This window comes from Onychomys torridus, chromosome 18, assembly GCF_903995425.1.
Source record: "Onychomys torridus chromosome 18, mOncTor1.1, whole genome shotgun sequence".
Lineage (NCBI taxonomy): Eukaryota > Metazoa > Chordata > Mammalia > Rodentia > Cricetidae > Onychomys > Onychomys torridus.
The window spans coordinates 10,233,333-10,251,340 of NC_050460.1; the positions used below are offsets into that span (position 1 = coordinate 10,233,333).

An 18,008-nucleotide genomic window follows, 5' to 3' on the forward strand; every position below is an offset into this window, starting at 1 on the left:
TAACAGACACCCAGTTGGGGCCAATGAGATTGTCTTACCTGATACAGACACAGAGGCTCCTCTTCAGTCCCGGAAAGAAGCTTATTTGAGTTGCCATCTTGCTAGGCTGGGCTTTGGGAATAGGGGCCAGCTGCCACCTTCTTTTGGGTGAAGAATATGTGTAGCCCTGCTGCTGTGCTTTGCCACCCATCCTTTGGGCCCCTAACCAGCTTGCCACTCTCTAATAGACTCAGAGTCTCTTGGCCCGTTTCCAAGGTTATGTTTGTGTTCGCTGTGTAGGAACAAAGCCAAACGTGTCTAACCTGTCCTTTGTGACCAGATAATTTCTGGATTTTTTTGAAGTGTGTGTTCATGTGTGTTTGTGTTCACATGTGTACTGGGTATGTATATAGATGCCAGAGAACCTCAGGTGTCACTCTTCAAGAATACCATCCAATTTTCTTTGAGACAGCATCTCTCATTGGCCTGGAGCCCACCCTTAGGCTATTTATTTGCTTATTCTCTTCTGTCCTACTTAGAGGTTTTTATGGAAATGAAAATTACATACTAACGTTTCTGTCACTTTTTCTTTCCACACATAGCCTGTCCTTTCGCGCTGGAGTAATTATGCCCTTTTTAGTTATTAGCTAACAGGTGTGTGAGTATGCATTCTGTGTTCTGTGGGCTTCGTGTCCATTTTGGTTTTGTTTTCTAGAGAAAGCTTTTCTTTGCAGGTTCTCTTGTTGCCCCAACTTCACTGCTTGGCCTTCTAAAAGGCACAGCTTAAGCAGGAGGGCCGAGGTGAAAAAGAAGCTGAGAACTACTAGTTGGGTGGTGAGACATCTGGGAAAGCGGATTCACCTTGGACGTCAGCAAACACCTGGCAGGTAGATACTCAAATATTTCCTGAAACAAAATTAAGTCACCTGAGTTTCTATGTGTTTCCATACCTAGTATCACCAAGAGATTTTCCCTGCTAGAAGCACCCTTTGCCACTGTGGTGACAGTGTGCACATTTTGGCTCCACAGGACTCTTTCCAAGGGCTAGGTGGCCTATCTGTCACCTAATTGGGTTTGTCCTCTTCTGTAACTCTGGGTTTTGAAAGTGTGAGGATTAAAAGATGTTTGTACTCCACATCATGCCACCAGAAATAACAAATAAGCAAAACCAAACACTATTTTTTAATCTCACTTGATTTTTAATGTGATGAATAGTGTTATCAGCAAATATGCAAATCATGAGAGGCAGGAAAACCCACTGCAGAGATGGTGTCTGGTCTCTGCTCTTCAGGCCACTACTACACTACACAGAAAAGAAGTCTATGTGCATGGCATCCTCAGTATGGAATCAGGACTAGAACTCGTCAACAAGGAGCAATGACTAAGGGGTAGAAACATGACCTTTACAATGCATCCTTCAGTGTTGGAATCTACTGGAGGGAAGAAGTACATGAAAACTTCAGTTCTTGGTGGGAGACATCACTAGAAGTGCCCACAAGGCAACCTGCTGCTGGAAATGCATCTCTCCAATATGCAGGCTACAAACTTGGCCCCACTGACTTACAACACGTTCACTCTTGCCTCCTCCTCCCACTTAAGGAGATAGATTTCTGCATTATTCAGGAATTGCTAGAACTTCCTTCAGTCTGTACATGGAATGCTAGTATTTGGTGACATAGATGCTCACGGTTGTCATTTTCAACCAAGTTACTAGACATAGTTATAAAGTGCATTTCAGAGCAAAGGTACCTACCAGGTAGTAAAGTGCAACATGTAAAGTCCTTTCAATAGTGCAAAGTGGTTAAGTATGTACATTATATGTGCTGACCCCAAATTGAGCATGATCTACCTACTAAGCCAGAGAAAGCAGTGGAGGGTACTCTTACATCTTTGACCATTTGCAGATAGGAGTGTTCTGATCGGGCTGTGTGTACATATGTAGGTGTGAGTGTGCCCAAGCATGGATTAACTGTTTGGTGGCCTATGCAGATGTCTGTAAGTAGCTTCCTAGAAGTTGCAGGTTTGCCACTGATATAATTTTGCACCCTCAACTTCAACATGCAATTCCATGTTAGAGAAGCACTAAGCTTGTAGCAATGGTTGAGCAACTTCAACCTGCATATACCGTAAAGTAGGAGCATGGCTGTGAGTTAAATGCTTAATGAGAACTACAGAGAATACAATGGCTATAATGCTGCCAAGAGAGACGCCTATGTAATAAGGGTACGACTCCTCTTGATCATTCTCTCCTGGCTTGTCACTACCAAGGAGGTGTGTGGTACTTTGTGTGTAAGGAATTGTTTTTGGACTTGCTGAACTGAGAAGATCCTGGACATTCCTGAATGATCCATTGTGTGGCAGGGCGGTGAGATTGAGGAGGTGGCAGAGCAGTGGGTACAGATCTGTGGAGTTCATGGCTTCTTTTGTGAAATTCTTTCTGAAGGCAGGACCGTGGGCTAAAAATATTGGATGCATTTCTGCTAATGCATTATCATAACCATGGTTGCCTACTGTGAAGAGAAAATGCATGAATAAGTTATCCAACCAGATGGCGTTAAAGTGGAAAGAATTTCTGTATGGTCAAGTTCTGATCTTAAGTGCAAATTTTATCCAATTTGACCTTATGCTAAGAAATCACCTTTTATAATCTCTGCTGCTGTCAACCCCACAAATCCCCTCAAGACATCCAATGTCAAATCGTTACAGATCTTTCTTATGGTCCATACTATCTTAAACATAAACAGCAAAGAGGAAAGGGAACAGAGTACAGCTGAGCCAAGTCAGGGTGGGAAATGCAGGTGGGTGGTTGATTTTGTTCTGTTCTGGAGCTGGCTGATGTTTAGCAAATACTTATTGGGTAGCTACAATGTCTAATGTTCTAAAGTAAGGTGGTGTTAGTCTTAATCATAAAAGCGAAACTCATAATTGCCAATAGAAAGTGAAAAGCAATACAAAAACACAAGACAGTAACAGCAATCAAACCTTCAATCACAGCTAGGACCCACCATGGAAAACAAAGGTCAGAACGAATAGGTAGAGTGAAATGTCTGGACTCTGGTGGCTCAGAGCAAGACATAGCTTAGTATTCTGTGTGTTAGTGTGGCTACAAATAAAAACTTAAGAGGTTGGTCTTCTAACGTGCATACCCAGTGGTTCCATTCAAAAACAAAGGATTAAAGCTGCTTATTAAAAACTGAATGTAGCCGGGGTGGTGGTGGCGCACACCTTTAATCCCAGCACTCGGGAGGCAGAGCCAGGCAGATCTCCGTGAGTTTGAGGCCAGCCTGGGCTACAGAGTGAGTTCCAGGAAAGGCACAAAGCCACACAGAAAAACCTTGTCTCAAAAAACCAAAAAAGAAAAAAAAAATAATAATAATAACAAAAACCCCCTGAATGTGTGACTGATACCAGAGTAAAGGCATGATGATGGCTACTGCTAAGATGGTGACCTATGAAAACTGACAGGTTTTTATTTAAGAGTAATGAAAATGATTCACGACTCCAATTCTATTACTTATCCTTGCTACAAGGAAATTCACAACAGCATCCAAATGTAGAAAATGAAAACTCAACACCTCTGAAAGTCACTGATCTGTCATTTCAAAAGTGATTTGAAGTCTTCCTGTCAATCAACTCTACCTGCAGAAGTCATTCTAAATGACAGAATTCTTTGCAATTTCAAGGAAGAATAATGCTGGGCTTATGAGCCAATAGCAAATATCAGACAGGGTACTTTGCTCATCTGTTTAATTAATAATAACATCGAGAAATATGCCATTATGTAATATAATCCAGAATTGATTTAAGGGTGGTTGCGATCATTTCTGTGAGAAGTTGAGACTTAGATTCTAAATCCTATGAGAATGCAATGATACTTCTCTCATAGGACATGTACCAGAGAATCAGAGACCCTGTTTTATAATGGTAGTTGTTACCATAAATGTTTGATTCAATGGACAATATTTAATAATGAGTGCCCAAGGGCAAGGATTCTTAGACTTCATTGTGAATGACATTCCTTGGGGCCACATAAAGACAGAGGGCTAGCCATGTTCTCACATTGTCCAGTGCAGCTTGTCTGGACTGGGCCCAAGGATGTGCCTTTTTGGCACATTTCCAGCTGAATAGATAGATACTGCTGTGCCACAAAGTGCACTTTGAGAACACCTGACTCAGTAACTTGAACAATTCTGGTAGGAAAGGACCACAGTAGCAGCCTAGCCATTGAATAAATGAGCAGAATCACTGAGGTTTATCTATCAGAAAATAAGTATGAACAACCTACTGAGTAATTGCAGTTCACAGAACCAAAAGTCCTACAATGCCTCTCTAAATGGATATCAACTTTAAAAACAGAAATGTTCTCAAAGATCAACAGGCCTTTTCTGAGCAGTCCATCTACCTGCATAGTTAACAAACAGAACAAATGGAGGAAGAAATTATTCCCATGACAGTCTTTCCAGATTCCTTGATGTGATCAAATAGTGATTTACAGGTTATTTGCGGGTACAAATGGTTAGAAACCAGAATGCATGTCGCTGTACATATCTGCTATTAGGAATCACAAATACACTACAAGCACATGGCCATGCAACTACTTGGCTTTCAGTCACTAAACAGGACAGGAACTCAATTCTAACTAAAGCAACATTTTTATACACTTTTCCCCCAGTGTTGGTGATCAAGCCCAGGGCCTTACATGCTAGGCAAGCATGTGTGCCACAAAGCTATATCCTCAACCTTGTACGTTTCTCATGAATATATTTTCAGTGTTTCAAGAAACATTTCTAGATGAGTATTGATACAACACAGATTCTTCAACATTTAAGTAACAGAGAGTTAAAATATCAGTAAGTAAACTGCTGTATTATCCATAGCCTCCAAGTTAGCAAGAAACGGTGCAGAATGGGAAGAAATACGATAACATACTCACACAGAAAATCATCTGACTTATTCTGCAAAATATACCACCCTTCATCGGCCACTGCTACGATTGGTTGAACTCGATCATTATTCTTGTAATGCCATCGTTCTGGAATTTCCTCCTTTTTGTAGACTGTTAGATTAGGATGGGCACCAGCCAGCGCATCATAGACTTCATCAAATTTACCTAAGGAGGAAGGAGGCGAGAGGCTCTAGAACAGGACTTGCATTCCTCCAGACACCCAGGGTGGGGAAGAGACTCCCGGCTGATGAAAAAAGCCTGGAGGATGAACACAAGGAAAGGAAGCCATGCATGGTGGAATGCCACACCCTTAAGGAGAAATAGTCTTGAGGGGAAAAGAGAAACAGCTACTCTTCTGTCACTAGCACATGCTCTTACAGAATAAAGGGCCTTTGATAGAAGCAGTAATCACTGCTCTCTACAGACCTAAATATGCACACAGATGCATACTCGGCCATCAGTATTATAGATGATACCTAAACACCAGGTCCTGCGAAACCCAACCAAGAGAACACAGTGAGACTAAACATGGCAGTCAGTCACTCTGGATATAGAAACAGACTCTCTGGAGAAGAGAGCATGGCTTGTGGAAGTCAGGGGTAGGAAGAGGGTGACTAGAGGTGGAAAACAGCCTGAGAAATGGAAAGGCCCTCAATATATCGGGGGATTGGAGAACTCCCCCGAACTTCCAATGTACCATACCTAGCCACCATCTCTAACTTCTGTTCATCAAACCCATTTGTTCCTTGTCTCTCTAATCCCCACACCTCAACATGAGACTACCACCATACCACTCCAGTTACCTAAGGGAACCTAATGGGTTGGTGTAACTTACATGTCACAAACCGTGTGTACAGGCACACACTCATACTTCCACATGGTTACTTAATAGATTCTGCTTAACTCCCCTGAGAGGACACAATTCCCAAGGGTGAGGTAGTACAGCTTCTCACAAATCCATTCTCCCCCTTGATACTTAAATCCAACCTTCCATGGTGCTACAGTTTCAGAAAGGCAGGCCTCCCATATCCAGCTATATAGTTTGAGACCTCTGGATGTTAAACATTTTAAACCTATCTTTAAAATGTAGCCAATGCTGAGGGGACAGTTTGGGAGGGGTTCCAGCAGACATTTACAAAGAATGCAAGGTACTATTAAAACTTGCTGACAGGGGTTGGGGATTTAGCTCAGTGGTAGAGCACTTGCCTAGCAAGCGCAAGGCCCTGGGTTCAGTCCTCAGCCCTGGGAAAAACAAAAAACAAAAAAACAAAAAAAAAAACCTTGCTGACAGAAATGAAAATAAGCCAGAGATTGACAAATGCACTTTCTCACTCCTATACTCTACTGCTCCCCTATTAAAGGGGCCTCGATGAAGGGTCTATTGAGGGTCACCAGCTTCCAAGAGATGACTGTAATTGTATTCAAAGGCCATATCCATTTCTCATGAGAAGGTGAGTCTTGACTTTTATCTTTTTGTGATTCTAAAATGCTTAAAACCTATAGCCCAAGAGTCAGTATTTTAGAGGGGGAAATTATACTCTGAGAAAAAAGATCATTGTTTTCAAAGTCTTAGGACTAAATCTTAGTGCACTGCCATGACAGAAGCTAGTGTGCTGGAAGGGCAGAAGCTTCCACACTGGGCATGCACAGTGCTAGGCTCAGCTCGCCCTCAGTTCACACTTACCTTCTTTTGGCAGAATGGCAGCGACAGGTGAGTGGTCAATCAGGGTATAGTGGTCTTTATCCAGATAGCGGTCAAGCTCTATCACCCTCTGCTTAGAGCACTGGGTCATTCCATGGTCACTCGTGATGATTAGGTTAATATTATTCCATAACTTGGCCTTTTTCAGCATTTTTATCAGATACCCTAACTTATGGTCAATGTCTGAAATGGCAGGCCCCATGAGAGGACTGTCCGGTCCCACATCATGGCCTGTGTCATCAGGCTCTTCCCAGTAGAGAAGACCAAGATTGATGGGGTCTTTGGCTGTAAACCATTCAATGATTTTGGCAACTCTGTCTTCAAAGGAAACGGACTCATTGTAAGGTAGGTAGTAGGTAGGGAAGCTCTCATGGATCTTTACATCCGTTCCCGGCCACATGGCCGCACCACTAGCATGCCCTGCCTTCTGGTTTGTGATCCATATTGGTGTGGCTTCTTCCCAAAACTCAGAATCATAAATGTTCATGTGTTCCAAGGAGAAAGACTTGTTGTGAATAGGATCAAACATGTCATTTGCAATAATCCCATGATTCTCTGCAAAGAGACCAGTGACCAAAGTGTAATGGTTAGGGTAGGTCTTTGTGATAAAAACATTAGTGACTTGCTTCACATGAACACCGTATTTCATGATATAATGAAAGTGAGGTGTTGGAACTTTATATAAGTAATCCCAGCGGAATCCATCAAAGGAAACTACTAGAACCTTCTGCTGTTCTGGCTGAAGAGAAAATGTAGTTGAATGAGTTAGGGCAGCCAGTGTACAAGACACCACCAGAAACTTTGGAATCATTTTCAAAGTCCTTGGTCAGCCGAGCACAAGGCAATCTGTAGAATAAGCACAAAGAAGTTACTGGTGACAACTGGGATTTGTACATTTTTTCCAAACTGAACGACAGTGATAGTGATCCCATGTACATCATGAGTTATAGCCTGGAAAAATTATGGTTCAGGACTCCATTTGACACAGGACACCAGGGCCAAAAAGCTTTAAGTGCCATTACAGAAACCCCTTTTACTTTCTTTCCAATGATCCATCAAAATATACTCTTCAAAGGAATTATTTAAATGAGCTCCACAATAACATTAAAAAGATGATTGGTGTATGTGACTTTTCAGAGACACTTTCAGGATGATCTAGAATGCTTTTGCATTTTCATTACATTTTATTTGGGGTGTGTGTTTGTGTGTGTGTGTGTGTGTGTGTGTGTGTGTGTGTGCGCGCGCGCGCATGCGCGCGCACGCGCGCGCATGTATACTATGTGTTTGTACACATGTAAGCCATAATGTGCCTGTGGAAATCAGAGAACAACTTCTGAGACTTAGTTCTTGCCTTCTACTATGTGGGTCCTTGGGGGTAAATTAAGTTGTCAGGTTTCTCTGCAAGCCCCTGACCTGTTGAGCCATCTCATAGGTCCAGCCCAGAATTCTGTCCAGAAACTTCTATATACTCAAATGACTGCCGGAGTTTCTTATAAAGAGAACAAATACAGAAACTGAGCAAAAGGAAATACTATTAACATATTCAATAGTGGTATTTAAACACACGCACATATCAGATATCATACTTTTTTTGTGTGTTTTTTGAGACAGGGTTTCTCTGTGTAGCTTTGCACCTTTCCTGGAACTTGCTCTGTAGCCCAGGCTGGCCTTGAACTCACAGAGATCCGCTTGCCTCTGCCTCCCAAGTGCTGGGATTAAAAGCATGCACCACTACTGCCCAGCTTATATCATACATTTTTATAGCCAACCCCTAGGCTTGAATCTTCTGTCTTAAGAGATATTTCTGTAAGAGGAAAGTCATCAAACATGGCTTCTTTTTTATTTGTTTCTTTTGGTTTTCCAGACATGGTTTCTCTGTGTAGCTCTGGCTGTCTTGGAGCTCACTCTGTAGACCAGGCTGGCCTCAAACTCAAAGATTTGCCTGCCTCTGCCTCCCAAGTGCTGGAATTGAAGGTGTACTCCACCACTGCCCAGCTAAACATGGTTTCTTGAATGAAATAAAATTTGTGGCTTTCAAATATATTTATAAAATGTAATCTGTATTCATTTGTTAATCAAATCTTAGGGTTCTGTGTACTGCACAAATAGATTCTAAACTAAGTATGAATGGAAGCATACTTCTCAAATTTGATTTTAACCTTCCCCAGGTTACAATTAGTCAGCAGTTAATCTTATCAATGACGTGCACAGAGAAAGCATTTCCCAGGATTCAATTTCTTAAAATCTACATTTGTTTTTCTTTGTTTATGTTTGCACATGTTTCTTAAAAGTCAACCTAAGGAGGCATGGATAACTGATTCTATGCAGATCTTACCAGTTTTCATCAGGACTGCATATAAGGAAGCGTCTTGTGCTTTTTCCTTTATGGACCACTAATAATCCTAACCACACTGCGTGCAGAGAAGTCTCTTCTACTCAGCTTCTGGTGTCTTCCTAATTCAAACACGGTGGAGACATTCTCATAACTCAGAAGAGGCCCTGTCTCGTCCTACTATATTCTAGACTGAGGCGAATGTAACCTGTGTGGGGTGATAGCTTTGCTTTCAGAAGCAGGAGCTGTATGCAAATGATACAAAGGAGCATAAGGGAAGATTTGTTTCTTGTTATCGTTTTTGGTTTTTCAAGACAGGGTTTCTCTGTGTAGTCCTGGCTATCCTGGAACTCACTTTGTAGACCAGGCAGGCCTTGAACTCACAGAGATACACCTGCCTCCACCTGCCTCTGCCTCCTGAGTGCTGGGATTAAAGGCTTGGGCCACCACTGCCAGGCTAAGATTTCTTTTGTTTTTAACTGTAGTTTCACCTAAACCTGAAACTGTTTTAGACACTGGTCTCAAGACAATGATTCCAAACATAAATTTAATATTGTATCTTGAATGCCACTCATTTTTGTCCAGTTCTGGAAGCCACATTAATAATGGCTGCAATGGGGGAATTAACTGTATACAGGGAACTGCAAGTATACTGACTAACCTTTGTGACTGATCATGGTTCCTTCCCTTTTCTTTTCTCTCCCCCAATTTTTTCTCCCATCTCACCAACACACACACACACACACACACACACACACACTTATTATCAATCAAATATAATTTAACGCCAAGAAAGAATCAATTGCATGGAACATCTGATTTTCATTTATTTTAGAAATAGTTAATTGCAATAAATAGAGGAAAATTGTTTTCCTGAGTCAAACTGAGCAGAGGAAACGTCAAGCGCTGTCTAAAGCTCAGGAATGCTCGTCAATAAAAATAAAAAAAGAAAGAAAGAAACATAATTACATGGGTGACATAACGCAGGTGGGGATAGGGATGAGGAAAAAACCCATATCTTTCTTTTCTACGCAAGACCGGCCCAAAGCCTTGAAAACCGCTACATCTGGATGCCAATCGCCCTGGCCTTCCCAGTCCCTAGCCTTTCCCCTACAGCCTGGGCAATCCGGAGCACCAATCACACGGCAGAGGAGGGCAGAGAAGAGGAGTGGGTTTATATAAAGGGGTTCGAGGGGGTGCCTGGGTGCACCGCCTCTTCTCCTTCGGGGTTCCTAGGCCTCTCCGCCCCCACCCCCATCCCCACCTCCCGGGCTGGTGACAGCCCCAGTGTGGGGCCTCGGGAGGCAGGCCACTCATCCCCGGGGACTCACCGGTGCTGCAGTCGGTCTGTCCCTGGAGCGTTTGGGGCGGGGAGGTGGCGGGAGCAAGGGACGCCCGCGGATCCCGTAGGCTCACCTGCATGCAGCCCCAGCGCGGAGCACCTGACCCGTCGCCGCCCTCCCCGTTCCTGGAATGCCATTGGCTCCTGCAAGCTTGTCGTTCTACCCGGCAAAAATCCGCTCCTAGGAGTAGCTGTGCTGCCTGTCAATCAGTGGAAGCGGGGGTGGGCGCTGTGTGGGTTTGGAGGAAGGGGACCTGGTGGCCAGACTCAGGGAAAGCCTGTCACTCAGAATTTTCCTACTAGGCCTGTGGTGTCAGTGATGCTGAGGGACCGTAATGTGCTATCCCACTGGTTGGTAATCTGAATCTCACTTTTGTTCCACCTCTCGGCCTGAGTTTTCTTCTTCCTTTATCATAAACTGGTGACGTCATTCCGTAGGCTTTCATCGGAGGAGGGACACCAGGATACCAAGAATTGCCATCAGATGGTGTTTATTGTTTGAGGCAGGGTCTCATTTAGCTCAGGATGGCCTGGAATTTGGTTTGTAGGCCAGGATGACCTCGGACCTAAGACCTTCTTGCCCGACCTCCTAAACGCTGGGGATCACAGGGGTGCATCACCACACCTGGTTTTATGAGGCTCTGGGGATTGAACCCAAGTTTTCCTGGATACCGGTTGAGCACCCAGTCAACCGAGCTATAACCCTAGTGCTCATTAATTCTTTTGTTAATGAATAGCTGGTGTCAAGTGCTTTGTCTACAAGAGTCTTCGGGAATCGACTCAGCTCTGTAGCCCTGGGAAACTTCCACGTGTTTGCAGCTTATGGTTCTGAGTTTGCTGAGCAGTCGCGCTGGAAAGCTCCAGTCAAACCAAGCCAGGGTCTGGGGTGGATTAATTTACTCTGAGAGGAAAGCAGAGCTGTCTGGATGGTTGCCGGGCTCCAGATGCTGCTGGGTCCATGGTGCATTCACACTGTAATTTCAGGAAGGCACCCACATTTCTGGTTTGTTAGTGATTCAGTTTCATCTCTCTCTCTCTCTCTCTTTTTTTTTAACTGTAGCCAAGTAATTTTTAAAATGTAATTCATGATCGTTTAAGGCCTGAAGGGGTGTAGCCAGGGTGCTGATTTGTCTATTTGAGTCAAATTATATGTGCCGACACCATGCCACTCTGAGAGACCCCGTCTAACTACCTGGATCCCTATCCTGATGCAATCGAATTAGATAGAATTCTAAGTCTGTCTGCAATAGACAGTACTCTGCTTGATTGCTACAACTGAAGTCTCAACATTTAATGATCTAGGGCAGGTGCAAGCATCCACAGCAGTGACCTTGGTGTCTGTAGCAAATACTCTCTGTTCCATGTGCTAGAGCTCTGAAGTTTGTAGCCAGCTTCTGCTGTTCTATTAAATGAGTTAAGCATTTTGGTCTTAGCCTTTGGGAACATGGCTACCTGCTAAATTGAGCAGCAGCACCCCGAAGGGCATTTGGGCACGCTGCCATCATGACTTTGTAGTTTTCCACATGTGGGATGGAGACTAAGAAGGAGGTTGTTTCTGTGTGCAGCCTGACCCAAGACTGTGAAGGTGCACAAGCTGTTCCCAAGCCCTAAGTCCTGACCTTTGAAATTGCTCAAAGTGGGAAGGAGGTGGTTCAGTCTCCTAAGTCCTTATCTCCCCAGCCCAACAAGCCAATTCTGTGTTCACTCAAAACAAAGACTACCTTATGCTCATCACAGGGCAGGGGTGAGAATGGACCTGTCTTTATGTGGGTCATTGAGTGTTGCAGGCTCTGCTCCAATGACAAGCTGCCTCGCTCTGCAAACTTTTATGGAAGTCATGATTGCATCCACTGGCTGCAATTGCAAAATTGCACAGTATCGTTGCTAACCACAGCTCATAACACAGATAACAGGGGGCTCAGTGAGCTCAGGCACCACTTCTAGATCTCCATCTAACAATATCTAGTGATCAACTGGGTAGCCTCGCAATATAACTTACTTTGCTAGTGGACAGGATCATGCTCAAATAAGAAAGTGATTAGCAAGTCTTACCAGCGGACTTCCTGATTCCATATCTGTGCTCTGCCCATTGTCTGTGTTTCTGTTCATTCACAATAGCAAGTTCTGTCAGAATGAGCTATATGGGTGCCTTTATTTCAGCTGAACTAGCAGGATAATAATGGAGCTGGGAGTATGTGTCTGAACATAGAGCAACAAAAGGATCCACTTTTGTGTCATTGGGTTGGGGTGGAGAGGTCCCACTACCTTTTAAGGATGCCAGAGAAATCTAACAAGGAGCTGAGGGTTCCATCATTCTCTTCCTCAGGGGCTGTAAGAAAAATTGTGCTAACACTGGAATAATCAGTCCTTTATGAAGTATCAAAAAAAAAAAAAAAACCAAAACAAAACCTATCTGTACCATAGAAGTCTTTTTTTAAGCTAGAATTTATGATAAGAAGAATAAACAAATTACTTAACACATTTCAAACCATGGGACTGGAGAGTTGACTAAGGAGGGGCTTGCTGCTGGGCTGGTTCCCAGCACCCATGGCTGTTAACGCAGCTGTGCTAGCTGGTTTTCTGTCAACCTGACAGAGACATTGTGGAAGAGGAAACCTCAGTTAAGAAATACTCCTACCAGATTGGCTCATGGACAAACCTCTGAGGCATTTTGTTAATCAACATGGATGCGTGAGAGGAGCCGGATCACTATTAGTGGTGCCCTCACCTGGGCTGGTGGTCCTGAATGCTTTAAGAAGGCAGCTGAGGCAGCCTTAGGGGAGCCAGCCAGGAAGTAGCTTTCTGCCACGACTTCTCCAGTTCCTGCCTTGATTTCCTGCCCTGACTTCCTTCAGTGGTGGACTGTGATAGGGAAGTATAAGCTGAAATCAACTCTTTCCTTCCCAAGTTGATTTGGTCACAGTGTTTCATCACAGCAATAGAAACCTTAAGACAGTGGCTCACAACTGCCTGTAATTTCAGCTTCAGAAGCTCTGATGCCCTCTTCTGGCCTTCTTGGGTGAGCACACAAATAAGAATTTAAAAAAATCTAAAAACAATAACAACAAAAAATAAACCCAACAACATTAGGGTTGCATTCCAGTTCACTATGAAAAAACCCAAAAAACCCTAAAAGAAACTCCGTGTCTTAATACTTCACAGAACATTCTGCAAGATGTGCGTCTCATCAATTCAGTAAGCAGAAGAAATATTCACTTGGATTTAGAGGTTCCAGGAAGTTCCTGAAGCTGACCAAATATCACCAGCCCTCTGTTCCCCAGTGTATATAAGCAGTAAGGGCTGGTGAGACACTCTCAGACCAGATGAGCTGACTGAAGAATCCCTTTAACCCGTTAATCTGCCTGCAGGCTGTGCATTGTTCTCCAGGGGTCCAGATTTCACTGGCTGTTACCCGTGATGGGGTGGGCTTTGGTGATGCAGCTGGAATTGCCTCATTTCTGCTCCTGTGAGTAACCCCTTGCCCATAAGTAACTCCAGCAAAACTCATTCAGGAAATTGAACCCTGGTGGTGTCCTTGATCAGATTCTCTTGTTGGTTCCCTGTTTGGGGTGAGGACATGTTTACTCACTTCTCCCTAGGAATCAGGTCACAAGACATCATGAGACCCACATGGTGGATGAGCGGGCCAACTCCTGAAAGTTGACCTTTAATATCTACACTGTGGCTGGCTCATTTCCTCCCTACCCTACCCAACAAATACAATGTTAAAAATAAAAATTCTAGGCCAGCCTAAACTACAAAGAGATACCTTGTCTCATCCCAAATAGGTGGTAGAGGTGACTGGTTACAGGGCCATGCTCCTTGCAGAGGCCTTGAGGAAGGATTGATTGTCTTTGCCTCCAGCAGCTCATGGTGTTCTCTGGAGTTTCTTCATGGAGTCACAGGGCTTACTTCTAGAATGGCAGCTATGAGAATTAAGGTCCACTTTAAGCTAATACCATGTCCTCTAGGCTCACATATACAAAGAGCCTAGTTCCATATAAGGTCATAGTCAGAGATTCTGGTAAATATGAATTTTTGACAGTACAAAACTAAGTACATTTAGCTAGCTGAGGGTTAATTTTACAGTCCAGCCAAGAGAGAAAAAAACAAAACTATACATTTTAAAACTATCTAAAATAAGGAAACGGTTAACATCTAGTCAGAGACAGTACCAGGGACCATCACATGCTGCTTGTGGGATGGCTCCTCCACTACAGAAAACAGTTTGCAAATTTCTTGGGAAGTTAAATGCACAGTTATCAGTCCTGGGTTTTTACTTGAGAAAAAGGAAGACAGGTACTCACTGGAAAACATACATATTTTTATATCAATTTTATTCATAAAATCCAAAACAATGTAGATGTCACTCAACTTGTAAATTAATAAATTGTGACGTGTGTTGTAGAATATTATTTTCAGGTGTGTTACTTTTGTTTATGTTGCATTTGTTTAACTCTGTGAAGCTGTGTTACTGTGTCTGTGTAAAACACGGATGGTCTAATAAAGAACTGAACAGCCAATAACAAGGCAGGAGGAAGGACAGGCGGAGCTAAGAGTCAGAGAGAATATATAGAAGGAGAAATCTGGGAGGAAAGAAGGAGCCAGAGAAGGAGGAGGACTCCCGGGGCCAGCCACCCAGCTACACAGCCAGCCACAGAGTAAGAGTAAGATTTACAGAAATAAGAGAACGCGAAAAGTCCAGAGGCAAAAGGTAGATGGGATAATTAAAGTTAAGGAAAGTGGCAAGAAACAAGCCAAGATAAGGCCAGGCATTTATATGTAAGAATAAGCCTCTGTGTATGATTTACTTGGGAGCTGGCTGGTAGGCCCCCCAAAAGAGCAAGAACAAATAACAACAGATGTCCATAGATAAGAAATAAAATCTGATGACAATATAGTTGAATATCAAAAGCGCTATGCTAAGTGAAAGAGGCCAGATGCAAACAGTAGCATACTGCACATTCTCATTTATATAACACTCAAGGAAGGCAAGAAAATGGTGGAAGAGATCATGTTCCCAGTTGTGCAGAGCTAGGAGATGGGATAGAGCTTGGCTGGACATCCAATGCTGGGAACTTTTGGTGGTGGGGTTTGGTTTGCATTGGTGCTACATGATTATGTCGGCTTGTCAGATTCATATACTATGTGCATGAAAAACATTTTCTATGGAAAGTCTGCTTCAAGGGACTTCAGTACCACAAGCCCTACCTCATGGTGACTCCCTCAATCCCCCACCAGGAAGTGGCCCTGATGGTGTTTGATTTGCAAAGTTATTTTTCTCTGTGTTTAAGAGTATATTGATCCAGTCTATAGGATTAAAAACAAACTGTCTGAGCAGAAATTCCTTGGGGACCCTGATCTGTTGGCTTTGGGGGTTTGTTGTGGGATATTATTTTAATGAGGCCAAGATGTGTTACATTTGTTTATGCTGCAGAATATTACTGTAACTGTGTAAAGGTGTGCTATTTTTGTTTATGCTGCATTTGTTTAATGATGAAAGGATGTGTGTTTAATTATGAAAAGATGTGTTTCATGTTTCACTTTGCCTGCCTAAGGCACCTGATTGGACTAATAAAGAACTGTCCAGTCATAAGAGCTAGGCAGAGAAAGGATGGATAGGGCAGCAGGCAGAGAGAATAAATAGGAGGTGAAATCTAGTCTTGAGAAAAAGGAGAAGAGGAAGAACAAGAGAAGGAGGTGAGAACGAGGGATACATGTAACGGGGAAGGAAGCCAGGCAGATGTCAGACAGACAGACACAGAGTAAGACATACAAAGAAAGTAAAAAAGGGTAATCAGCCCAGAGGCAAACATAGCTGATGAGAAACAGGTTAAGTTACAAGAGCTAGCAAGAAGCCGGGCGGTGGTGGCCCACACCTTTAATCCCAGCACTCAGGAGGCAGAGGCAGGCGGATCTCTGTGAGTTCAAGGCCAGCCTGGTCTACAGAGTGAGTTCCAGGACAGGCGCCAAAATTACACAGAGAAACCCTGTCTTGGAAAAACAAAAACATAAAAGGGGGGAGGGGCTAGCAAGAAAAGAGCTAAGCTAAGGCAGAGTGTTCAAAGCTCTGTACCATGATTTGAAAGTTGGTTGGTGACTCAAAAGAAAAAGCCTCTAGCCTCTTGATCTCTGGAAGCTATACAGAAAAAAAATATTATACATGTTTTAGGCTAGAGGAAAATATCATCTGTTTAGTATCAATACAAAATCTGGGAAGTATTAGTACAGGCTGAAGGGACAGTTGCCTGTCCGTGTGTTTGCCTGTTTATATGTTTTGGGGTAGGAACCTGTTGGGTATCCCAGGCTAGTTTCATACTCATGGTAATCCTCCTGCCTCTGCTTCCTCAGTTCTTGGATTGAAGTCACTATGCCTGCCTGACTTTGAAGTCTGTTCTGTGGCCATTTTTTATCAAAAGAAGCCAAATTCAAACCTGCTCATGATTATGGGGACACAGGAAGGGAAAAAGCTATCAAAATCGCCTTCCTGTCTCCCTTGAAGGGCAAGTATCCCTGGATACTTACACAGTCTGAACTCACTGTGATGCTGAGAGGCATGAGCACTGTTGTAACAGGGCCCCAGATCTTAGGCCTCCAGACCTGAGCACAACTACTCCGTGATGGACGTGCCATTCAGGCTGTAAAACTCAGCACGTAGGCAGCACCACCTGCCAAAACTAAAACAAAGGTCTACTCCATCAAAGTCCATATAATTCTGGGAAAGCCTCTAAATGTACTAACCTTGCTTTTTAGCTTCTATAGTTCCAATTCAGGTTAAATGTTCTTGTTAACTGAAGTATGTCAGCCCAGAATATGGCTTTTGTGCTTAAAAGTTCACCCTGAGAAAAGCTCAGTGCTACCCTGGGGTCCTGAACACCCAGTGTAGCTGCCTGCTGGTTAATAAGACTTTCTATTGGCTTAAACCCATGTCTTAATATTCTTCTCTGGGGAACACCCCACAAAAATTGTCATCTGTGGAGTCACTTCAGGGTGGAGAACCTTGGGTTACTGTTTCCCTCCCATAATTTTCCAGCTAAGGCATTGGAATTACAAATGTGAACACAAATAATCAACTGTCTTGTGGCCTAAGGCTGCCGACTCCTTTGCAAAGCCTTTACCTTTGTGAGCAGGAAAGGCAGGCAATGGTATTTTCACACTGTCCTATTCACAAATGCCTTGTGAACATATTTCTTTGTGTCCTACACTATCAAGGATTGTGGACAACATTGGTGTGAAGACGTGGGAAAGCAGGTGAGAGAAAACAGAACAGGGTGTGCAAAGTCTAGATCAAAGAATAGCCTATTGAGAAGTCCCTAACTTTGAGAACTGCTGTGGGATGTTCTGTATGTTAAATGTGTTGCTCTGATTGGTTAATAAACAAAACACCGATTGGCCAGTAGCCAGGCAGGAAGTAGTCTAGGAGAGAAGAGAATTGTGGGAAGTGGAAGTCTGAGGCAGAGAGACACTGCCAGCTGCCACCATTTCAAGAGAGATGTAATGTACCAGTAAGCCACGTGGCAACTTATAGACTGATAGAAATGGGTTAATTTAAGATATAAGAACTAGATAGCAAAAAGCCTGCCACAGCCATACAGTTTGTAAGCAATATAAGTCTCTGTGTGTTTACACGGTTGGGTCTGAGCAGCTACAGGACTGGCAGGTGAGAGAGATTTGTCCTGACCATGGGCCAGGCAGGACTGGAGAAAAC

General features: G+C 43.4%; 1 protein-coding gene across 1 annotated transcript; it reads right to left on the bottom strand.

Annotated features, from left to right (window-relative positions):
• Positions 1–1,155: 1,155 nt before the first annotated feature.
• On the bottom strand, positions 1,156–10,429 carry Enpp5 (ectonucleotide pyrophosphatase/phosphodiesterase family member 5). Its single transcript, XM_036167709.1, has 4 exons — positions 10,290–10,429; positions 6,609–7,472; positions 4,913–5,089; positions 1,156–2,489 (listed from the first exon to the last, which is right to left on the bottom strand). Exons 2-4 carry the CDS (start codon positions 7,435–7,437, stop codon positions 2,062–2,064), a joined length of 1,434 nt encoding a protein of 477 aa, XP_036023602.1. The 5' UTR covers positions 7,438–7,472; positions 10,290–10,429; the 3' UTR covers positions 1,156–2,061.
• Positions 10,430–18,008: the final 7,579 nt, after the last annotated feature.